General features: G+C 37.5%; 1 protein-coding gene across 9 annotated transcripts in view; it reads left to right on the top strand.

Moving 5' to 3' along the window:
• The window catches only part of LOC131693080 (potassium voltage-gated channel subfamily H member 6), a 457,523-nt gene that overhangs the window by 236,221 nt on the left and 194,793 nt on the right, over positions 1-26,509 (top strand). For 2 of the 9 annotated variants that reach the window (XM_058980606.1, XM_058980604.1), the window contains exon 2: positions 15,538-16,919. The exons of the other annotated variants lie outside the window; for them this stretch is intronic. In XM_058980606.1, the coding sequence (XP_058836589.1) occupies positions 15,798-16,919 (1,122 nt within the window). In that variant the 5' untranslated portion in view covers positions 15,538-15,797. The remainder of the gene's footprint in view (positions 1-15,537; positions 16,920-26,509) is intronic. 9 annotated transcript variants of the gene reach the window in all.

Here is a 26,509-nt window from a genome sequence, read left to right as displayed (position 1 = left end):
TTTCGTTCTTTTAAAACTCTCCAGAGATAAGAGCACGGGTACCCCGTCGACCTATCAAAGGCGCTTTTTTGCACAAAACAGTTAAACATACCAAATCCAGCCAAGTAGTTCGAACTTCCATTAATTCATAAGTGCGTCATTCAAATCTGTGGAGTATCAACAATATTTTATGTGGCTTTGGGTCATCCTTTAAATTTCAGGGATGCTTTTATAGTTATTAGCATTTTTCATTCCAATTTTCATTTATTTCTAGTTACAATATTTTTTCATCAGTCCACTTTTAATTTCATATTGTTTTTTCCTCTTTTCTTCTTCCTTACTTTTCGATCTCTCCAAATGTTTCTTACTTACTCTCTCACGTCATTTTTCTCGTTTTTTGGAATTCCCTTTAGTTGATTGCATTTCCACCATTTCCATTTTCCTTTCCATTTTAGACCTTTTTCGCTTTTCTTTTTGCCTCTTTTTTCCATGTACCATTTCCTTTTGTAGTATACTTCAACACATTTTTATACGCTTTCATTTTTTTATTGGTTTTTCCATTTCTTCTACATTAGAATTTAGATTTTTTTCTTTCATTTTATTTGTAATCTTTTCTGGGTTTTCATTTTCATTTTTTTGTTTATTTTCTCTTCTTATTATTTCTTTTTAATTTCTTTCTGATCTTTTTCCTGCTTTTTTATTTCCGTGTTTGCTTTATTTTCATTGGTCTTGACTCTCTATTTCGTTTTTACAATTTTCAATTTAGTTGTTTTTATAATTCCCTTTCTTTCTGTTATCTCTTTTTCTATTAGGATGTCATTACCCTTTTTTAACTTGTTCTTCATTGGTTTGTTTCGTTATAATTTATTCCTTTTTCTCCTTTATTTTCCGTTACCCGTTTTTTTTTTCTATTTAACGTTTTTTAGATTCTTCTTTTCCTTGTTCATTTTCTCATTTCGCTTCTTCTTTTAGTCTTTCGTTTTTTCCTTTCTGGTATGTCTTTTCGTTATCTCATGTTTTCGACTTATCTTCTATTTCATTTTTTCTTTTTTCTTGCTAAATTTTTGATTTCTTTACTCTTTTCATTTCCTATATTTTTCTTGTTCTTAATGTTGTTTGTGCAATATGTAAAAAAATTGGCGAATGCAATGTGTGTATAAAGAGGGTTAATGCTATATGTGTATAAAAAGCACAAAATGTGCCTTAAATTAATTTACATTTTTGTGTTTCGAATTTATCTCGTCCGCAACTAGTATCAGCCTGGAGCCAAGTTAGACGATATATCTATACTAATGCCCATATAAATACTAGTTAAACACAATTTCCAAACATTCACACGACGTATATGACGCCTAAAGCAGCTGCCAGTGCCGAGTGATATCCTTGTCAGCTATTATTTGACTGGATTTCGTGTCTAACTAGTGTTTATTTGGTTACTAGTTGGTACTAGTTACTGTTTTGTGATTTGTTCCGTATTTCTTTATCCTAACCATTTTGCCCTTCTTAGTCTTCCTTATGTCCTTTTTTATCCTGTGTCACTTTCTCAAATTATTTGATCTTATTTTGTTGTTTATCATTTCCTTTTCTGTTTTTTAGATTTTTTTGCAGTTTGTTTTTTCTTCTTTCCCATATTTTTTTTCCTCTTCATTTAATCGATTTTGTGTTCTTTTTTTAATTTAACAATCGCTCTTTTCCTAATTTTCATCTTTCTTTTCTCATTTTCGTTGTCCATATTGTCCTTTATATCTTCATTCTCTTGTTTCTCTTCACTCCCGTACCTTTTCCATTTGTGGTTTGTTTTTGCCACTTTTTTCGGTTTTATTTAATTTTTCATTATGGTTTATTTTCACTTCTTATTTTTTCCCTGGAATATCACCTTTCATTTTATTGCACCTATATTTTTTTCTTCATTTTTCCTCTTGCTGCAAGTTTCTTTTTTACAAATGTCTTCTCTTTTTCCTTCTTGTGTCTATTTTATATTTCTTTGTCCTTATTCACTTTTTTATTATTCCAGTTCCTTTTACCTTTATCCATTTCCACTTGGTCCTGTTAATGTAGTTGTCATGTTCTTTTTTATTTGACATTTTTCGCTTTTCTTTTGTCGTTTTCCTGTTTTCTTTTATTTTTCTCACATTGCTGCTTCTTTTGCTCTTTTATTTGTTCCTTCTTCGCTATTTTGTTCTTTTACTTTTCCGTTTTTTCTTCCTTTTACATCGCTTCCAGCATATTCTTCACTTACCTTTTTATGTATTTTTTCTGTTTATTTATCTTTCTGTCTGTATTTTTCACTTTCCTGTTTACTATGCTCCTTTTCTTTTTAATCATTTTTCTAATTTTTTCCTTTTTATTTTTATTTTTCATTTTCCTTTATCTTTTATCTATTGACTTTTTCATTTCCTTTTTTATTGCATATTCCATTGTGATAAATTATTCGTATTAACTTAATTAGTTTTTGTTTTTCTGCCTATTTTTATTTTTTTCGTATTTATTAAATTTCATTTCATTTTGCATTTTTACTCGTCATTTTGTTTTTGTTCGTATTCAGCTCTGTATTTTTTTTGTTTTCTATTTTCTATTTTTTCCGGTTTTTGTCCTTTTGTAGTTCATTCCACCCTTTTTTATATTTTCCTTTCATCTGTCTCCTTATATTTCCTTTTTTTCTATTGATTTTTCTTAATTCATCGTAGCCAGTGTTCTTATTTTACTTACACTTCTCAGTTTTCACGTTTCCGTTTTATTTGGTAATTCTTTACACTTAGTATCGGTACTATATATTTTCATTATCGTCTTTATTTTTTCATTTTTGTTTTCCTTATTTTCTTTACTTTTCTTCCCTGTATATACAACTTTGTGTGTTCCGGTTTGTACATATTTTTGAGTATCCTATTTCATCCTTTTTGTTTTTATTTCATTTTTGTCCCATTTTATTTTCCTTTTCAATTGTCAATTGTTTTCTGATATCAGTTTTCTGTTATTCTTCTTCTGGTTTTAATTTCCATCATTTTTTTACCGATTCTCTTTTCCAGATATCAGAACAAATTGACGACGTTCCACTCGTTATCTTTTCTGGTTTATTTCTCTATCTTTCCATTTTCCTTTTAGGTTGTTCTGTTCCTCTTCATTTGTCATTTTTTGCTCTGGTTTTTTCCCATTTACTTTTCTTACATTATTCTTCTTTTTATTTTCAATATTTATCTCACATGTATCTTTTTTGTTTTAATACTTTGGTAAATGTTTTCGTTGTATCTTTTTTCTTATCAGTTGTACATGTTCACTTTTATTTTCCTGATATCGGTTTTATTATATTTTCTTTCGTTCTGTTTTGGTGCTCTCTGTAAATTATTTCATATACGTTTATTTGTTACTTTGTTCTTTTTTCTTCTATCTTATGTTACTTTTTTCATTTTTTCTTTTCATTATTTCTCTTATTCTTCCCCGTCTTGTTAGAAGTAATGTTTCTTTGTTATTTTTTCCATCCTCTTTTATCCTATATTTTCTTGTACTTTGTGCTTCATCGCTTTTTCTCGAGCTTTCCTTATTTATTTATATTCTCCAATTTTCCTTTTTTGCTCTTTGTATAACTTTTTTATGCTTCGTTATTCGTTTTTCCATATGAGTATTTCCTCCTTTTTCTTCATTCTTTTATTTCTATTCTCCTCATTTTGAAGTAGAATACTTCTAACCTGAGGGTCCCACTTTAAAAATTTCTGCTGAGATATTTTCCCAGTTTTCAATTTCGATATTATATTTGTTTCCGTAAAATGTACGATTGGCATAAATAACGAAAATAATGTATTTTGCGAGAGTGGTAATTATCTGCGCTGATTGGTCCGCACAATTCAACCAAACAGCGAACATTGCTAGGACTGCCCCTTTGTCATCCAATTAACTGCGACACATGTATAAAAATGGCTCATAAGAAAAAAAAATTGTGAATGACATCATCATAGTTCCTCGATGTGGTTAACGCACCCAGCTAGAGACTGGGAGATCGCAGGTTCGATTCCTGCTTGAGGACATATCTTTTCTCGGTGTTTCCAATAATAAGGTGAATTTTCACCGTTTCTTCATTGTTACCGTTCCGGTCATTCTTTATCTGTCTGTTTTCCAGTGGACACGTTCATAAAAATCCTTAAGAAAGGAAAAAACAAAGACTCACATCAAAACAAAGGAATGTAGAAAAAATCGCCGGTTTTCTTACTGGTCTTGTAGTAGCTGCTACGTTTCATGACAGATAAAACTCGCAATGAAAATATTTTGCATGACTGCCGCCAGGCATCATTCCATCTAATAATGCACTAGTGTGTCAGTTTCATGCATACAATGATCACACACCACAGAAAAGCAGAACGCTCTTGCTTTTAAACGCTGAATAAAAGGATGTCAAGTCTACGCTGGTAATGGGGTGGTTGGGTGCGAGAGCCCACTCTCATGCTCTTCAAATTATGCGTAGCGTATTCAGATAAGTTCACAACGGCGCGCACTCCAGAGTGCACTACGGGTGTATGTATATTAGAGTGGGACACGGTTATATGAAAGAAATAAAATTTTGCTCCAAGTAACTTTTTGTGTCGCATTTAGCTCCTAGAAGAATTCTGCAAATTATAAGCTCTATCGGTGAAACTATATTTATGCGCCGATTGTATAAAGTTTACATGGGATTTCGTATGGGGAAATCGCCTTTTGCAAAATAATTCTTCCAAGAGCCGCCCGACACCTCCTAAAAAATATGCAGATGCTTGATTTTTATAGGAAATTTGTCAAGGAAACAATGTCTGGAAGACCGCGAAACGATCTGATGCTTGTGGAAACAATTATTAAGCAAAATTCAATTGATACACTGAAGATTGATGGAAATTTCATTTTTCATAGCATCATTGCTGCTGCGTTCTAATTATACACAAAATTTTTAACTTTCTCTTTTTATATACAAAAGAAGTCTCATTTTATCCTTCAAAACTTTTGTGAAGTAAACAAACAGTACAGATAATTGATTTGGACACATTCAGAATATATTGGCCTAAATGGCACGTTCCCCGTATGTAGTCGGAGATTTGTGCTTTGTCGTATGTTTTCATCATTTTCTGAGCGGAAGGAAAAAAATAAGGACGTGTGGGAAAGTAGAATTGGAAGGGTGGAAAAATAACGGCACAAAAACAAAAATAAACAACAGGTGAGTTAAACTCGCAAGTAGTTCAACGCGCCTGCGAGTAAGCCTAAGCTCTTTACCACATTGGATAAGAAACTTCAGTATGTCTCTGAGTTTCAGTCGTCCAAACATGGTGTCGTCTATGTAAGGATGGCCGAAAACTCGAAATTGCAATTGCGCTACTTCTGGACAGCTGCATATCAGATGATATAAGGTTCCGTAGTCGGATTCACAAAGATCACATGAAAAAGACTCAGCGCGCTGAATAGTTGCCATGTGATAATTGAGTTTGTAGTGGCCGGTTAAAGCTCTGGTCAGCATACCGCAGTGGAGCTTCGAAAAATGTAGGAGATTTTTCGAAATTACTGGGCACGCTTGTTCTAGAAACGCATTTGTTTGGCGACACGTTTGTAGATTTCTCCAATAATTACGGTACTCGGATGAAGCTCAGGACCGTCTTTTTCCCTTATACAACTTGTCGAAATTGGCAAGACGGGCTCAGGACCAACGAAGTCAATCACTGAACCTGCCCTGGCCAATTTGTCAGTCCATTCATTTCCAGTAATACCAGAATGTCCGGGCACTCAGGCAAGGCAGATAGTGTTGACAATGCTTAGCTCTTCGATTTGAATTCGGCACGCGATCTCTAGCGTAGACCGTGATTTATCTGAGCTAAGGGCCTTGACTGTAGCCTGACTGTCGGAGCAGAAGTTTATAACTCTGCCGGACAAACTCAGTTGAAGGGCCGATTGTACCCCGCACATAATTGCAAAAATTTCTGCTTGGAATACAGTATAGTATATACCTAGTGAGTGAGATTGTTCCAATCTCATTTCACGACAGTAGATACCAGCACCAGCACGCCCCTTCATCACCGTTAGCGTAACAGACCACTTGCGTTTGTTGTTGCCTTTCCATATAGCCAGACAACCACTCCTCTCGGGAGGGAATCTTCACATGAAATGTCCTGTAAGGAAAACTAAATGTGAGTGCAATATCGCTGGGAACAAGAATATCTTCACCCCATGTAACCATTTGTGACCACAATCGTGTATGACTGGTAGCAAGGTCAACATGGTTACTGTTCCAATGCCCAGTAACCTGCAGTCTGTATGCACATGATAGTGATTCTTGTTTGAGGTGTATGTGTAATAGTTTGATATTTAGAAGTGCCTCAAGAGCAGCAGTCGGAGTCGTGGTGAAAGCACCAGTCAACGCCGTGAGCGCCATTCTTTGCAAATGGTTTAGCTTTGACTGGGCTGTCATCACCTCTCCCCTCTGCCACCACACAAGACATCCGTATGACAGTATTGGACGTACAATTGTCGTGTAAATCCAATAGATGTATTTAGGTTTTAGACCCCAGGTCTTTCCAAAAGTTCGTCTGCACTGCCCGAAGGCCATGCACGCTTTCTTGACTCTGAACTCAATGTGAGCAGACTAATTCAGTTTGGAATCCAATATGACTCCAACGTATTTGACTTGATCTGCACACAGTAGCTCAGAATCAAAGAACTGTAAGGGACGAAACTCGGTTATTATTCGCTTCTTCGTGAAAAGAACCATTGAAGTTTTACTTGGGTTAACTGATAGTTTAACTTGTCGACACCACTGTTCAACAGCTCTTAATGCCTGCTGCATTAAATCAAAGATTGTTCCGATGCAGAATCCAGTAATTAGTATTTGGTAATCGTCAGCAAACCCGTAGGTTGGAAATCCAAGCTCATTGAGTTTCTTCAACAAGCCGTCGGCTACCAAGTTCCATAACAAAGGTGCCAGAACGAAGCCCTGAGGACAACCGCAAATACTCAACTTCCGTATCTCAGCCTGTCGCAATGACGAGCAAAGTATGCGGTTAGACTGGAAGGACACATTGTCAAAAGCACCCTCAATATCTAGGAATACACCCAAGCTAGATTGCTTGAGCGAGAAGGCTTTCTCAATGTTGTAAACAACATCGTGAAGCAGAGTGATCGTGGCTTTCCCACACTGATATGCATGTTGCATTTTGTGCAGTGGATATTCAACTAAACTAACGTTCCTGATGTGATGATCGATTGTCCGTTCCAAAGCTTTCAGAAGAAAAGAATTTAAGTTGATAGGCCTAAAACTCTTGGCTTCTTCATAGCTTGACCGCCCCCCTTTGGGAATAAATCTAACAGTTATTTCTCGCCATGCTTTCGGGATATACCCGGTAGCAAGAGTGGAAAGCAAAATCTGTTTCAAGACATGTTTAAGAATATCAAATCCCTTTTGCAGTAGCACGGGAAGTATTCCATCTTTTCCGGGTGATTTGTATGGAGCAAAGCTGTCAACTTCCCACCGATTCAATGGAAACCAATGTGCGTGCTAACGCCCACGAGTCCGAATCACCAGAATGAGATCTGTGAACATTGTTCAACTCCGGATCGATACAACCTGGAAAGTGTGTGTGTCGAAAAGACAATTAAGAACATCTTTTTCGTCCGTCACATAAACCATCTCTGGTTTTTAAGGAGTTCATCTGAAAATCATTCGATTTGGAGAGAATTTTATTTAGCCTGCTAGACTATAGACATTAGTGCATAGGTTTTGCCAGCCAGCCCGTTCTGCAGATCTAAGACATTTCTTATATGCACTACGAGCTGACCTGAAAGTTCTGGAGTTATCGCGCTGACGCCGGTTCCAAGCTCTTCTCATAACTTTCTTCATTCTTTCTAGCTCAGCCCTCCACCATGGGGTTCCCCTAGTCGATTTAACAGTACGAAGTGGACAAGCTTCTTCGTAGGATGCTAATATGAATGAGTTGGTCGTATCCACGACGTCGTCTAAGTCGTCTAGTTGACTAATTGTTGGAAAATATCCATGAAATTTAGTCGCCAAGTTTTCCAAAAAGAGGACCCAGTTTGTAGATTTAGGATTACGATATGTTACCACATTGAAGGTGACATCAAAATGATCGAAAAATATATATTTATGATCGGATAGAGACGGTTCAGTTTCATTTGGAACCTGCCAATTTCCCAGTTCATGCAAAATTCTATCAGAGCAAAGTGTTATGTCTAACACCTCCTCCCTCCCAGACCTCGCGGTTTCCCACATTCAGAATATGGAGATTTGTACTACTTATGTACTCCATCAGTTCAGAGCCTCTCAGATTGATGTCTGAGCTGCCCCAAATGATGTGATGAGCATTCGCATCACTGCCGATAATGAGCGGAAGCCCATTTCTGCTACAATATGATACAACGCTTTTGAAATCATCAGAAGGAGATGATTCGTTATGCGGTAGGTATGCTGAACAATATATGTATTTTTTGTCTACGTTTCCGACAGTCAGTGAAACTGTGACAACACAGATATCGCGAGTTGTGAGCTCCGATATGAGACACGCGTCAATAGCCTTATTTGCAAGAATGCAAGCACGAGGCATTTCACGTGGGTTAGTCATGCCTGTCTTGTTGTAAGCAATGAAGGCAGTGTTAAGTAACTTTCCAAAATAGAAGTTTCCTTTATGGAAATACGGTTCTTGAACCAATACTATGGAAGCTTTACCTTCCTGCATGAGTCGAGATAAATTCATAGTTGCTGTACGTTTATGTTGGAGATTGACTTGTGCTATTCTAACCATTGTTGATTAGAGAACTGTACATTTCATCTCCAACACAAATTGCACAACAACTAGAGGACACCAAGCGAGTTGGGATGTTAACGCATTTAGCGAGACATATCAGGTTTAAATGGGACATGATCATTTGATTCCCACGATTTGCGAAGAAAACAATGGTCCACTGTGTCAGAGATTCGCGTAACACAGCAAGGGCAAAACCCAAAACGCTCCGTGCGCGACTGGCATATTTTAGACCCTCCAGTCATTAAGTCCTCGGCACGGAACTACACCTTGACTTAGGGTCTCCTACTTTCAGTCGCCTCCTACGACATGGGAGCAGGACTCCAGTGGCTCAATTCTAGGCCGGATACCACACGGCCTCTGGGCAGGTTCATCTGTACACATCGAAATTTGATAATCGAAACTCAACAAAACTTCACCGAACTACCATCAGCCGAGAGTCTCAGCAAACCCCCAGCCAACAAAAATTCGGCAAAATTAAGTGGATCATCGGTGAAAAAAAAAATCGGTGTGTAGAGTGAACGTTCCGCTGCGTAATGCAGCATACTGGGGAGTTCGCCCGACTCTTCCCAGGCTCCGTTCGCCATTGAGAATGTTTTAAACCCCCTCAACAATTTTACCCATAGCACGGGTCGCATGACACTATGGAATTGGGGTTCCCTGTTTGGTAGATTTTTACCACTGAAACAGGTAGTCCGTAGTGTAATTCTTAGTCGGTTGAAACAACCACTACCGACACTACACGGCTTATCTAGGCTGTTCGGTGAACGAAGCTGACATTGAAGAACAGCTTCCATATTTAGATGGGCGAACAGCCGCAGAAGGAAGGAAGGATAACGGGAGGAGAGGGATTTGGGCTAAGCGCTTATTTAAAGGCGGCGCTGGCTCGCCTTGTCAGGGCTGCTTTAGGGCATGTGGTATTTAGGCCTAGAACGTATAGGGCCCACTACCTCGTCCTACCACACCCGCAGTCAGCCTCCGCTGCTGGTTCGGGTCGCGAATCACAACTAGTTGCTATCGCGATTAAGCATTATCCACCACCTATGACCCGCCCGGTTGCTTGCAGCTCAGCTTCCCACGTAGCGTTCCTCCACCACCACGGGGCCCGGGTTTTCCCATGTGTTAAGAGGCGACTAACAACAGATGTGGCTGTGGTCCACTAGGAGGTTGATAATAGTATATTATCTTTCTCCTGACTAAACCAGCCTAGAGGCCGTGTGGCGTCTGGTAGGCTGAAGTATCTCAGCCAAGAATTGATTCACTGGTGTCCTCGAGTCGAAGTGTTTCTCCATGCCGAGGACTGAATGGCTGGCATGATTAAAATATGCCAGTCGCGAACGTAGTGTCGTGGATATTGTCCTTGCTGTGTTAGGAGAATCTCTTACACGTTTGTTTCTTCGCAAATCGTAAGATTCAAATGATGGCCATGTTACTAGTGCCCACTTCAGGGTTCGCTATAATCGATTATAAGCCAACGTGTTTGGTATCTTCTAGTAGCTGTACAATAAGTGCCGGTGATGAAATGTACAATGCTCTGATCGACTATGGCTCGAGAAGCCCAAATTAATCTTCAGCATAGACGTACAGCAACAATGAATCTATCCCGCCTTTGGCAGGAAGCATTTCATAGGTTCAAGAACCGTATTTCCACGAAGGAAACTTCTATGTTGGAAAGCTACTTAACCCCGTCTTCGTAGCTTACAACAAAATGGCATGACAAATCCACGCTGAATGCCTCGTGCATGTAAACTTGTGAATAGTGCTATCGACGCATATCTTTTATCCGACCTCAAACCCATGATATTTGTGCTGTCACAGTCAATGTGACTGTTGATAACATAAACTGGAAATACGTCTATTGTTCGGCATATTCGCCGCATAATGAATCATCACCTTCTGATGATTTCAAAAGGGTTGCATCATACTGTAGAAGAAATGGGTTTCCACTCATTATCGGCAGTGATACAAATGCCCACTACATAATTTGAGGCAGCTTAGATATCAATTTGAGAGGCACCGAATTGATGGACTGTTTGAGCAGCCCAAATTTGCATATACCTAATGTAGCAAATCACCCACCATTTGCATGATCTGGCAGAGAAGAGGTGTTAGATGTAACTCTCTGCTCTGACTGTATTACACATGAGTTGGCAAACTGGCTCGTGCCCGACGCGCTCGAACTGTCGTTATCTGATCATAAGTACATCGTATTGGATCATTTGAGCGCCTAGATGTAGCAACCTCTTGCGGTTCTACTGTGTGATAATTCAATTTTGAACAAGTGGTAGAAAAAATTGGATTTAATTGTGTGGACTTTGCTAGATTGTAAATTTCCACTCGTTTTGATGAAACCGTTGATGCATCAGGTGTGAATACAGTGAATACAGGTAGTTACGAGAAGCGTGTTCCTTCTAAATCCTAAAAAATGAGAAACAAATTGATCAAAATCAAAGAAAAGAAGCACAACCGCAGAGATGCTCTCTTCAACAATGCTTCGGCTCATTATATAGAGTCTTCGAGTCTCAATTCTTATCGAGTGCAAGCAAGGTTGGAGAAAGATCACTTTTCAATTGCGCTGAAGGATGATCTGTTAAAAGATCTTCACGGGTGTCTCCTTTCAATCCCTCCTAACTAATTCATCCCCAGTTTCAGTGAGTTTGGCTAGCTATGGTATTGTTTAGTTTTCTCCGGATAACGAACAAAGCTGTATCTGGCTGAAATAGAAATTGGAGAAGATAAGTGAGATGGCAAAGGACTTCTGTTTTATTGTCGAACCATAAGCCTTCACTAGAATAAGGTATTATCTTTACATTCCATGGATTGCTTGAAGAGTACTGATGTTTTAATGAGGCTAGAGTTCCATAATCCTGGTTCGTAGGCAGTTTGTTGGGAAGTTCTGAGAACCAAGTCGCTTGCAGAATCGACGACCATTTTCTGGAATTTCTAGCAAAAAGGGTTATAAACTGAACTATAGCTTTCAAATGTCACGACTATAGTTTATAAACCTACATCGGCTTAAACCGAATTTGAATAACAGTATCTCTTCGGGGGCGTTTTCGTTCTGTTATCTCAATATCCCCTCGGGGGTGTTTATATATCCGCTTATCAAAAAGCGTCTTTATTCCTTTGGGAGTGAAGAATACTTCCGTATTGTCTATGTTCTCTGTGTCATTATTTTCCTTATCCCTATCCTTACCACTTCCCTAATTCTGCCCATCAGGAAAATGACGAAAAGACAAATCATGGCAAGGCGCAAATCTCCAATCAACATGGGGAACGTGCCATTTGAGCCAGTTGCTCCTGATTCCTGAATGTTGAGTCTTACACCCAAAACTATATAACTGTGGATTAGGGATTTTTTTTACTAAGTTTTTTGTTTGCAGTGCCAATTTTTCATATATTTTTACATAAAAACCTAAATATTCTTGTGAGTAAACCAGAACAGAACGCCCAAGATCATGTTTGGTATCCGACGTATGGACCCAATCACCTTTCGAGTGAGCCGTATTTCGAAAAACAGTCAATTCGGTACTGGTTTAGTGGGCATTTTTGGAATGGAGTTGACGAGTAGATGACGGAAATCGTTGTCGGAAGTCATTTTGTAAACCAAGATGATGACATTCGGCTTAGATAAATTCTTTATAACCAATATGAGTATTTTCAGAAAAGGAAAATTATACGGTGGATGTACTGCCCATAACACTAGTTTACAGCATTTCTGAACTAAATAAACTAGTGGTCATGTTCAATGTCAAATCGTGTGCTGAATCCGAGAATGAGGTCTAAAAAATTTGCAGTAGACCAGTTTTCGAGTTACAGTAAAAAAAATTCAATAAAAACCAAATATCTTCGGTTGTAGTGCATCGATATGAAGTATTATTGTGTTGCATTAAAGATAACTGAATGCACTTTCGATCATTAGGACATTTTGTTTTAGTGCGACTACTGGTTCTGACGTTATTTACGAATCTATTGAACTTTTTCTTAATTTTTCGTCATTTTTTAAAGAAAAATGAGTGTGTGATCAATATTTTCGGCAAGATAAAGCAATCCTAAAAAATATATTTTTATGTGTAATTAAAGCCTGCTAATAACAAATGAAAATAAGCACTTCTTAGTTTCAATCCGATGACAATTGCGAAAGTTATTCAATTTTTTGTAAAATGGCAATTTTTGTGTTTCTCTGGGTCAACTAATTGAACCGTCTCGATTCCAATTTTTTCTAGGGCTTGTTTAATAATATATGAGGGACTCTCTGTCAGAAATCTGTTAAACAAGTAAATGGAAGAATTTTGAAAGAATTTAATGTGGGGTAATATTTGAACACGTTTATCCAAATGACTAAGGACTTCTGATAACAATAATTTCAGCCTCCTAATATTTACATGTACGGAATTGTATATGTACAAAACACATTGTAAACTGCACGCTCCACAATGCCTTGATACACACATCGGAAGCTTATGGCTGTGCAAAATGCTAAATTCGGGCACTAGCTTCACGAATTATGACTTATCCATCTATTTCGTTACGTTTTGTTCTACTAACAATTTATTTTACGTTATTAAAGCGTCTAGAAGTTTATAATTTGAAATTACATTGGATTCATATTGGCTTCTATGATGTACCGATTTTACTGTACTGGGTCACAAAACTTCAACATATATAACAACATACATTAGCAGGCTTTAATTTCCCATAAAAATATAATTTTTAGGATTGCTTTATCTTGCCGAAAATATTGATCACACACTCATTTTTCTTTAAAAAATGACGAAAAATTAAGAAAAAGTTCAATAGATTCGTAAATGACGCCAGAACTAGTCGTCGCTTTAAAACAAAATGTTCTAACGATCGAAACTGCATTCAATTACCTTTAATTCAACATAATAATATTTCATATCGATGCACTATAACCGAAGATATTTGGTTTTTACTGAACGTACTTTCAATTTTAAAGGTAAAATTCATTTTTTTCACCGTAGCTCAAAAATTGCTCTACTGTAATTTTTTGGACCTCATTTTCGGATTCAGATTTTCATTTTTATTTTGTAAACTTGTGTAATCATAAGTCATTCCCATGTTCTACGGGATTCTTTATCTATATTGGACTGACTTGCGATTATAGGTAGTGTATAGGTATAGATCTAGTGATTATATGTTTATAGAGAATTTCGCCCAACCGGAATTCGCCATGGTGGTTAAAAAAGGCACGAAGCATTTGTGATATTAAAGTGCATGTATATTTAATTACAAGTGTGCCTGTGTAGAGCAATTTAAAATTAATTACATTTTTTTAAACATAGTGGAATTAAAACGGAAGACTCAAAAAAATATATACAACATTCCAATAAGTCGCTCAAAAGCAGGGCTTTTTAAAGTCCGTTTCCATCATCTACCCGTCAAGCCCGTTCCAAAAATATTCATATTGTAATGTTATTTTCATTAAATTTTGTGAACTGCTTTGTCGAAACAATTTGAAATAAGAATGTGAAGTGTAAAACTTTTTTTATGAGCTAAATCCTAAATAACGAATACTTTTTTACGAACTTATTCAATTTACGAACCGATTTGGTTCGTTAATGGAGGTTCCAGTGTATTAGAAAAACTTTCGGGTATTTAATTAATTCGTTTGATTAATGAGACAGATTTGTAATAAGCCTCTGAAAGTCGTTTCGTGGTTTTTACGAATGACTCGTAATAAAACCGATTTCATAGAACTACGAATGCTCCATCATATGTTAAAAAAATCGTATATTTTACAAAAGTTTTCTGTACGAAACCTTTTCGTAGCACATTTACAAATATATTACTTCAGTTACAATATGATTCCATAGTTGAGTATGTTCAAACTGCGGAATTATATTTTTGATAAATAAGAAGGGCACAATTGCATCACCAATTTTTTCTTGTTTCTTGTCCTTTTGCTTTTTTATATTTGTATATGGACCATTTCATGCAAAGTGATCGAGGCACGTTAAATTGACCTTCATGGATTTGGTCCAGTTTTGGGGAGATTATTCATCTATGGTCATACTATGAAAATCCAAATTTTCGTGTCGATGGAACTACCACCATGGCAGCAGCCCGTTGATGTATTTTAGGCTTACAAAATAGGGGAATATTTTTTCGATTTATTTCGCTAACTTATGCGTTATACGAAGTAAAGCATTCCAAGTCATGCAAGTGTTCGGTGGTTTCCTGCATCGAGCATCAATTCAGAGCTTCTCAAATTGATATCTGATATAATCAAAATTGTGTGATTGGCATTTCAAACACAGTTGATTATGAGTGAAAACCCATAACAGTGATAGTGAAAACATAGCTGGCTGTGAGCGTAGATATGAGGGATGCTATGGAAGCTTATCATCGCCTATTAATGAAATGGGTTCCCTTGTGTGCATGGCAGTTACATAGTCTAAACATTAATGTACGTAACAAAACATGTAATTAAATTTCTTCAACTAAACTAAATAACTGTGATGTCACCCATGAAATAGATAAAACGTTTCAAATACACACTTAATCAACTTATTATAATGTAAATTTAGACCCCTTGAAGCTGATATATGAACGCCACAAAAGCCACAGTTATAAATTGGTTTTTCTTTTCTTAATTGTACACGACATTGACGCTCTCCTTGCTAAAATATGTGTGGCAATTCCAACAGGTGGCAAACAAAAGGTGGCAAAATTATAACTAACATTTTAATTAAAATCTCGTGCGCTAGAAAATCTGCTGCTGAAATCCACGCTCCACTTTTCGCATCAAGGTTGAAAGTTCTCTCCCCGCAAATAGTTTCACTTTTCATGTCAAGCTTGAGCTATTATTATGAATAAGTGCTTCTCGAAAAATCGGAAGAATAGAGATTCTAGCACGTGTGCGAGTGAGTGACTGAAAGTGCGACGTTGAAAAAAAAACAAACGAATAAGAAAAAATCGAATACAAAGGGATAAAATAAAGTGAAATTCCAACAAATTATGCCAACGACGACGCCAGCACCGCTGCCCCACCGTGCTGCTAACTGCTAGATCGTGAATGATGTGGCCCCGGGAACCATGTCGGAGACAAGCTTGCGTGCCAACTCCTGCATTGAGCTGTCCGAGATCAAGAAGCTGGACAGTTTGCTGCGGCAATGCGAGACGCTGAGCTACGACGATTTGTCCTCGAGCAGCAATGGCGACCACGAGCTGGCAGACTATATGGAACCGAAGGGCCGCATGAAGCGCAGAAATTCGTCGACCAATCTCATAACGACGCCACCGATCACCAGGACGGCCATCCGGGCACTGTCCAACCTGAACATTTTCAGCAGTGCCAAGAAGATCATGCGAATGGTGAACGAAAGTTCGTCGTACTACGATCGGAACTGCGCCCTGCCGCAGATGAGTCAGGAAAGTTACAAAACGAAAAGCTGTTCCAGTCTGCAGAAACCCGTATGCTACGGCAATCCCAAGGCGGACGAAAATAGTGCTGACCATTTTTTCAGCATATCGGAAAATATCCTAACGACTGCTGATAGGGAAAATGGTGGCGGTGCTAAAGGTGATTGCAGCGAGTGCGAGTGCCAGTGCCCACCACATGTTGATAACAGTAGTAATGGGAAAAACGGCAACCCACCGAACGCCGTCAGCCAGAAGGCAATCCGAAAGCGAAGGCACAATGAAAAGCAGAGCAATAATCACCATCATCATCAAAGTCATCAGCCGAAGAATAGTGTAATGTCTCCCACCGCCGCCGCCGCCGTCGTCGCTGCTCCCGTTCTTCGCAAACCGCTCAAATCCGACCAGTTGGTAAAGCAGCGAAGAATCGACCCGGACGACGAAAACCGTATCGTAAACATCAACGAAACGCCCAACATAGTTCCTATCTCGTTGGACGATGTCACCGACTCGTTCCCGTACGAGGAGGCCTGCCGCGGTATAGATGACGACGGAGAGCATCGAGCGTTGCCGTCGATTAGAAAGCAGAAATCCCTGGACAACAAATCGGACAAATCGCAACTCTCGCAGGCTGATAGCACCCGTTCCCGGACCAAGTTCTCACCGCAGTACCTGTCCCGTAAGATTTCCTGCAAGGCAACCAGCATCGGCGAGGGGGAAGCAACCATCGAAGGCGGTGTCAAGGAGCTGCTGCTGGGGCACAAGTTCGAGAAAATTCTTCCAGAGCCGGTCGAAACCGTAAGTACGGGGTAAAGCCCAACAAAATATGCGAATAGTGCTTACATATAATATCTTTATTGGATGGAAATATTTGCGCTGTTGCTCCCATGGCAGCTGTTTTTTTTCTTTATGTTTATTGATGGCTTGGTTGCTGTTGCCGCCGGCCGCCACCGGCTATTCTCAAGTCAAGGTTGAACCGAGCGGCCGAGTTTAGTTTCTCCGTAGTTCATTCGCGCGGCCCTGTCGCTCGTTGAATAGCAAGTGCAAATAGTAGAGGCAACCATCGGCAGCTGATGGAATGGGGTCATTTATTTTACGTCGCAGTTGGTTTGATTAAATTGATTTACAGGACTCAATTTGAAATAATCCAGCGCCGTTAACGTTCGTACGTGATGTCGCGGAATAAACCCATGCGAGCTGAGCTCGGCACTCTTGTAAATGTAACAGTTCAGTGGGTAAACATGTTGTAAATTTGTTGTACGTGACGGGTCGAAAGGGGGATTTAGTGAAGGGGCTATCGGAGGATTATTCACATGGAAGACGAATCGTTGCTTTAACTACAGTGTAGTTTTTATGCGTGGCCAACGAGGCTAGGGTCAGGCTAGGCCCAGGGTTTCAGAAGCTTTACTATTGAAACCAGAACCAAGCATATATGGATATTCCAAAAAGGATGGGTACGTAATGTCTAGGACATAACTGGAGTGTCGTCGCAATAGTTGAGCTGGAAATTTAAATCTAATGATATGCAATGTAATCAACAATCCACCATCCAAGTCGAAGTTCCTCCTAATAGTTTCTTCAGTATTTATTTCCGCCTTGGTATACACGATGTTTCGGAAATCGGGTTTTTATTGTTTTTGTAAGTTCCAAGTGAAGGAGCTAATTTTTGCGGATACTTTCTTTGACAGCGCTGATAATGGCATGCCGGAGGGTAAAAAACAAATTACCCGACAGAAGATTTTTTTCCAATGGGCGTCCCCTATTAGCACGGGACGAATCTTATTGTTTGTCTGCACGGAAAAAAATCCATTCTTAAATTCATGAACAAAAGGTCACGATTTCGTGAACTAAAAGATTTACGAAAACCGTGACCATGTTCCTGAAATTAACCTCCTATTCATGAAACTATTTGTGTTTTCTAAAAACCAGTTCGCCCCTAGTATATACAGGGCGTTACATTAGAATGTTTGGTAGGGTTACTGTTGTTCCCTGGACATGTTTAGTTTTTGTTGTGATTCTTGTTCATGGTTTAGGAATACACAGTCGACAGTCATACGTTGTTCATGATTTCAAGAGCTTATTCGCGATTCTTGTAAATTCTCATGACGTTAGCGGGATTAAAGTTAATGATTTCAAGATCTTAGTCGCGATGTCTGTAATTTCCATTCACGTTATCGTGATATTTTAGTCATGAGTAGAGTGCTTCATGTTCATGATTTCAGGATCTTGGTCACAATTTTTGATATTTTTGTCACTAGTTGTGTGATTTGTGTTCACGATTTCAGGATCTTAGTCACGATTTTCGTAATTTCTGGTCATGTTATCATGATATTTTATTTTAGAGCTTACTTTCAAAGAGTAATGTAACTAATGTTCATGATATCAGCTGTTCGTGGTATTCGTAAATTCCCTCCGCCTTATCGTGATTACTTTTAGGTTACTAATGGTTTTATTACTCGGAATAACGTAACAATATGAACTGGATCATTAAAATAAGACTCATTCGCGATATCTGGTTCTGTGAACTATATCACGCACACTATTTTGGGTTCTCAGTGCAATTTTCGTTTTCTGTCAGGACATCACAATGAACCTAATCAAATAAATAAGGATGTTCGAGGTTCTAATAGTTTTTTATATCTACTGCTCGTACCTATTACTGGTCACTAGCAGATGGGTATTTCATAAAAAAGTGCATGGAACAGAAGTGATTCCACGAATAATACTCCAACTTTTTTGATAGAGTTCACGTAAAAATTTCATTACCATGTTGCATGAGAGTAAAGCCATGTCAAGTGATCCTCGAATTTTTCGCAAAATCGCCGATCTTCATGAGGTATATTTTATTGTATAGGGATTATAGTGATTAGCTTTTGGTATAAATATTTCGTTACAATTCCTTTTTTTTCTTTAAGATATTAACCCTTAAACTTTGTTGCATGATGAAATTGAAAATTTTATATCTCAAAAACTACTGAAGATATATCAATGAATTTTTTTGCACATTTATGGAATGATATTTTCACTATCTCATAAAAATGTTTTTATTTTATAATTGTGTAAATAACGATACTTTGCATCTATTTAAAATTTTCAATTGTATTTTTTCTTGTGTTCTTCACGCTAAAAATTTTCAAAACGTATGCCAAATTATGCGGTTATCTTTCACCTTTAATAATCTGTATTGATAATTTTTCATTTTTGTTCCTATCGAGAGTTTTAGAGGATTTTGTAACAGTGCGCTCTTTCAACGCACGGCCCACTTTGATGAAACCCGCGAGAACGTACATATTGGCAACTCCGCACGTCGCATCGCAACGTCCTAATGCGCATCGCTTTGAAGGAGCGTATCTCATGTTCAAAATTGGCATCTCTGAAATTAAAGCAAAAAGACAAGTTTTTCTTTATGGATAATTGAAAGTGAATGTTTTCTGAGTAATTTGCATGCTCTTTAGCGTTATTATATTGTTCAGGAGTTATTTAATTTTCTGTCACTCTGACAAGCGGTCTCGGATGTTGCCAGCCGCTGAGCAAAGTTGAGCAGTGGGCATGTTTTAACCTGCGTTGACATATTTTTCGCAAATTGACATACTTCACCACGTTGTATTTTCAGTTGGTTCTGTCTGAGAGGTAGCACGGTATATTGCGAATCTTTTCTTAAATCCACATTGCGACTTTTCAGCCATGCGTCATCGGGTCGTTCGTTAAATTACGCGCTCATTTGATTTGCATCAGTGCGAGTGAGAAAACGTTTTGACGTTTGTTTTTGTTTCGATCGCACTTGAGTGTTTCCCATATAGAGACAACTCGACGAAATGCTATATTATCTCAAGATAGACAATATTTGCTCAAAAAAGCATTCAATTGTTTTATGATATAAATATGGGTCGATCACACGAATGATGTATTCTGTTAAAAAATTTCATCAATATGTTCGTCGTATCTTGTTTTTGTGGCATCCATGTGGAGTGATAAATTTAAAATTATGTGTAGTATATGTCGTAATGGGCGCAAAAAATACATCGAAAATAAATATGTACATGAACAAAACACAATGTTCGTTAAATTTTCAATTTTACATCCCATATCTATATAGGAAAATTGCACGCTTAACCCTTTTATGCCCAACTTTTTTCTAGGGCATGTAGGGTTTCAAAACTATTTTTCCGTGAAAATGGTGAGGTCAAAAAACACGAAAAGTCTATTTTCATAAAGATAGCTGCTTCCCTTGCAGTGTTAGAAGCTGCTTAATTTTTACCTTGCAATAGTCTAATTGTATGGAAAATGTAGCCAAAGACAGTCTAAATTGATAAGTTTTATCAGTTTTCAATAATATTGCACCATAACGAAGATATATGAAAAAAATCATTTTCCGTCGTCAACGTAAACTGTTCCTGGCAGCACTGCTCCGTCGGAATCAAATCAGACTAATTGCAATAACTTCGCTTCTAGAGCTGATCCTTGTAACTGTTATTACTCAAATGAAAGGCAATAGTTACATTCATTAGCCTTACTTGTTTTTGTAAGCAAATCTTGCCTCAATCAAAAGTAATAGCTGTTAAAAAACGTTGTTGTCCACAAACAACATGGGCATGAATGGTTTATTTTTCCTTCTTATAGTGTTAGCCAAAGCAATGGAACTGGAATATTCGATGACTCAACAGGTACATTCGGAAAACTGTAGCGATGATTTTGAAATAAAGATCGTAGATGATTAATTGAAATTCGATAAAGTAAATAATATCTTACCAGAACTTGGAGAACCACAAATTAACAGAAGCAATAACGATAAAAAAAACCTCAACATCGATGCGATTCCACAAGTAAAGATTATAAGTAAACTTTTTTCAAAAGACACATCGTTGTTTAAAGGTAATATCACTCGGTGAAAAAAAACGTGAAATAAAATGCTGTTGGCATAAGATATCCCATTTTCATATATTAATGTTGTAGACTAAAAATGAATTTGGATAAAACGTAGATGTATTTTGACTAACAAAAGTGTTTTTGAAGATGTTAATTGTTAGTAACGTTAAATTATAATAATAAAAAATATATTGAACAACTATAATTTTTGTTGCGCACTTCGGTCAAAAAAATCTAACGCATCTCAAAATATCCGGAAAAAAATCACCTTCGATTATCCGTATAGAAAAGTTTAGCCCTTTTGCGCCAATAGAGAGATGTGATTTCTTTTAGACATGCGATGCGCACTTCCCACACGATGCGCATTCTGACGTAGCGACGTGCGGCGTTGCCAATATGAAGGTTCTCGCGGGCTGCATCAAGGTGGGCCGTGCATTGAAAGAGCGCACTGTTACAAAATCCTCCATAACTCTCGATAGAAACAAAAATAATGAAAAATTATCAAAACAGATTATTAAAGGTGAAAGATTGCCGCATAATTTGACATACGTTTTGAAAATTTTTAGCGTGAAGAACACAAGAAAAAATACAATTGAAAATTTTAAATAGAAGCAAAGTACCGTTATTCGCACAATTATAAAATAAAAACATTTTTATAAGATAGTACAAGTATCCTTTCATAAGTGTGCAAAAATTCATTGAATTATCTTCAGTACTCTTTGAGATATAAAATTTATAATTTTATGATGCAATAACGTTTAAGGGTTAATATCTTAAAGAAAAAAAGGAATTTTCAACGAGATATTTATACCAAAAGCTATTCACCATAATCCCTATACAATAAAATATACCTCATGAAGATTGGTGATTCGAGGATCACTTGACATGGCTTTACTCATGACATTGTAAATGATTAGGGATATCTTCTAAATATCACAAGCACGCCATTAGATACTAGATAGATCGTAAATCATGTACTAGGAATCATGAACCAGTTCACGTATACATGAATAATATTTTATGATTTCGTGAACATTTTCACGAAAACGAATGAAAAGTTATGACTATCAACCTTGGTATCATGAACCAGTTCACGAATACATGAATAACATTTTATGGATTCGTGAACTTTTTCACGAAAACGAATGATAAGTTATGACTATTAAACTTGGTATCATGAACCAGTTCACGAATACATGAATAATATTTTATGATTTCGTGAACTATTTCACAAGCACGGATATTGGATCGTAACTAATATATTAGGAATCATGAACCAGTTCACGAATACATAAGTAATATTTCATGATGTCGTGAACTATTTTACGAGCATGGATATTGGATCATAACCAATATATTAGGAATCATGAACAATTTCACGAAAGCATGAATAATATTTGATGATTTTGTGAACCATTTCACGTGCACGGATATTGGATCGTGACTAATGTATTAGGGATAATGAATTAGTTCACCAGGATTGAATGGATTCACGAATAAAATTCCGAATTTCGTGAAATAGTTCACGAAAAAATAGCCAGAATATTTTGTTTTTTTTTAACTATTGTTCCTATAACTATGAAAAAAATCATGAGTCAACCTTAGGATTCATGAATAATGTTCATGAAGCTGTGAACTATATTTCAAATATTTCCACTAATGAAAACGTTATGCGGGCGTTACTGAAGGGAAATTGAACCTAATTATAAAAGCCACGATTTTTGGTCATGGTCCTGTTTTCGTAACGTAAAAACATGATTGATCCAGAATTCATGGCACAATTTATTCCGTGTGTTCAGTAAACCGGTTTTGATGATACAGTACTTTGAAAAAAATGCTCCGTCCTTCTCCATCAAACACCTGGTTTGGAATGATTCAAGAGATAAAACTGTGGTAAACACAGAGCCGCAGCGTGCGGTTGGCCATCGCCAAGGGCGCCAGTCTCAGAGGAGCGCTGAAATCATGAACGGCTTTTTAATTTTTGTGAGGATAAATCATGAAATTAGTCAAGATAATGTGCCATTTCCAAGTGAACACTGAAAAAGAAGACAATGTAAACACCAAGGGGTGGCAGAACTAACGTAGTTTTTGCTCGAGGAGAAACTGATTTAGGTTCTAACTCCAACTGATGTTTCAACTGACTGATCCCCACATGAGGATCATCAGAGTGATACTCTTTCAAAAGAGTATAATGATTTACCATGGTGAGTGGCGTTACTCTTTTTAGTTTTTCTGCAAGAGTGCTTAGGACGTCTTTAAAGGGACCGCTTTAGGTTCCTAGGACCCTAGATCAGCGGTTCTCAACCTTTTTTCGTACCACGGACCCCTTAGAAATCACCCTGGGTTGCTGCGGACCCCCGCGGATAAACTTCGATTTTGTATGCTATAAAGATGTTATTTTCAGTTTGTTAGGAAACAAGACTTGAAATTTCAATCTGCGCTCGGAAAATATATTTTTCTTCGCGGACCCCAGCGACGACTTCACGGCCCCTAGGGGTCGGCGGACCCCAGGTTGAGAATCACTGCCCTAGATCATTTGAACTTTCTCATAATAGGCCATACTTATTTTCCAGCATTCTCAATGCAAGAGTCATTCTCACGATTCTCGGTACAGCAGCCGAACAGGCAGACGATTCTTGTCGAAGAAGACGTCATAGAACGCCGTAATTCACCCAATTCAAGTTTAAAAGGACACGCAATTTTGTCCTATCTAGTGCGATTTCCATTCAAAAACTTTCGATCAATGAAGCAAAGGGTCTTTGAAACAGCCAACCCCGTGCTTCAGTAGAACCACGCACAATTTCGAATCGGTGACCCCACCGTCGATCACAACTTTGTAAGCTGACATTTAGACGCGGTAGTCCTTCATACAAGCCTTGCCGCTACTAACGTCAATTGCTTATGCAATCAATTGCTTGCTTTAGACAGAATATCACAATTCTGAGCTTATCTGGACGATCTTCAGAGATATCTGTCACTGCTGAATATGTTGGAATCTCACTCTTTTCAAGAGAGTTTATTTATACCCGGGCCTAAAGCCCGGGGCAAAGTGAAAACTCAAAGAATACGAAGGCAGATAGAAATTGCGGGAGATATAATAAATTAAAAGTCAAGCCAAAGAATGGTAATGCAAACCTGTGGTAAATCTAGGGTCCGCAAGGAATGACATTTCCAACGGTTTTTTTTTACCAAAAATATTTTGTCAAGTTAGCAACACTTTTTATGTGATTACCTATAAATAAGGAAACATCCGACTGCATTTTAACATTGTAACTTTACATTGTCAGTGGAATGTTATACAACGTATGTTGTACTCACATGTCTATGTGAAATTCTTTGAACCTTTACATCTGAAGTCTTTCTTCTGAGGGATCCATGTTCACCGCGGCATATTTGCTGACAATACTGCAAAAGCCTTTGTGGGCACTGTCTTAGGAGAACGGAGCCATTTCCATGTACACACGAAATCATTATTCGAAAATCGAACTAAAAAGAATGACAAGCAGGCGAAAAACTGAAACTTCGCAAAGGGCGTCAGAAGGTCACACTACGGCTCTGGTTATAAATATAGTTGCACAAAATGGTAGTGTCCAGTTCCTCCTTTTTTATAGTACTGGCTGATAAAGTTTGGAAAATTTCGGTTTTTCCGACAATCAGTTTGTGCGGTCCTATGAATTTGATTAATGCGAAATTTGTGAACATGTTTCCGGCTGACTAGTGTAAAATTTGTCTTACTAATGGTTAGTCGTAGTCACAACACAACCGATTCCTTTACATCTTTATTTTTGCGGGCTAGTTTGAATAAGGGATAAGAATAATTAGGGTCGTTATACATGTTCCCCATGTTATTCCGATATTTGTACTTTGCCATGTCGTCTAATCATTTGCTTGACACAAAAGGATAATGAGATGAAAGAAAAACTGTGGAATTTGATTATCGTTGTCAATCATAGGAAATTAAATTGATTTTTAATTGTTTGTTATAGCCATTTAGTAGAAGAAAAATATAAGATGACACGTGCTCAAAATATCGTCCTTTTAGTATGGAACTGTAAACTAATTTCACTGCAGCAATAACTTACTTTAGTACCGACATCTGCAATTTTTGCATTCAGTTCAACAGTGTGTGGGTTTATGCCAACACTGCCGAAAATTTATAGCGCCTCCCGCTTATCGCACCGTCCAAACATTATAACCCAGATGTTGCTCGTTCGAATAGCGAGCAACGAATGGTAAGAAACGGGCATACGGGACTTCTGTATGCAGCTCCGTTTGATATGATAGTCACTGTTCAGTCCGCACTGCAGGCTGAAAAAGTTAACGACGCCAAAGACGGTAATGACGTGGTAAGCGTTCATTGCGCAGAAGAATTTTAAACCAATCACAGCAAAGCACGTATATGCAGAATGTATATAAGTGCGCCTCTCAAGCAGCCATTCATCCAGTTGCGAACGAACCATTCAGCGATGAAGGGTGGCATCAACAACAAGAAGAGGTTAATTAAATTTGAAATGTTAAAGTGCGAGTATAGACAATGAATATACAGTCGTAAAGTGTATCCCGTCTCACCGTTCTCATCCGAAAAGATTCCCATTGGAACGAAGCTCGTTAACCCATCCAACCAGCCATCCACCCGACATATCATATGGATCCGCATAGAAGTCACAACAGTCACTTAAATGCTCTCGATTGACGGCTCTGCCTGGAATGCATTGACTCATGTATGGGAGTTTTCGTGTTCGATTTGTTCATTTTACGGATTTTGCAATAGTGTACTATTGAGATACAAAATCAATAAAACAATAAAATTTAAATTGAGTTCTTTCCGAATAGGTTGGTGGTAAAATGACGGAAAATTCGAAAATAAGAGGGATTCCATGAGAAACCGGCCGACCACAAAATATGACCCTCGTCGATTCGAACGAAACTATGAAGTTGTATTCGGTTTATGAATTTCCATGATTTTCTCTGACAATTGCAATATTTTGATACAAGAGAATTTTTTCAAAAGGGCGTAAACATTTCTACGTGCATTATTTTAATTTTTTTGTGCGATTACTGTATACACCAAAACTGAGAACGAGATACAGGGAATGAATATTTCTGTACGAAAAAGAATATACACTGATAAAATTTTGTGTCGATTTCACAATAAGAAAAATTTGCGTTAAAAATTTAAATTGCAAAAAAACCCATTCTTTCTAATTTTTTATATTTTGTCAACAAAAATCTAAAGAGTAAAGAAACATTTTGAATGTTTCTTGATGGAGAACCTATCGGTAGGAAAGTTTTTCGAACAATAACTTTATACATGTTTTAAAATTTTATACTAATTGACATACAAAACTGTAATTTTATTACTGAATATAACTCTAAGCATCATTTTAAATCAAAATGCATTTAACAAAAATCTTCCAAAATGCGATAATTTTCGAGATATTTGGAATTTTGTTCCAACAAAAACAGTTAATTCGTGTGATTATGCCCTTTTTAAAGTTATTCGCGTTACCCCATCATAAAAT

This window comes from Topomyia yanbarensis, chromosome 3 (assembly GCF_030247195.1).
Source record: "Topomyia yanbarensis strain Yona2022 chromosome 3, ASM3024719v1, whole genome shotgun sequence".
In the NCBI taxonomy this organism is placed as follows: Eukaryota; Metazoa; Arthropoda; class Insecta; order Diptera; family Culicidae; genus Topomyia; species Topomyia yanbarensis.
Note: the sequence above shows the minus strand (reverse complement) of the source record. Positions and strands in the feature narration are given on the sequence as shown.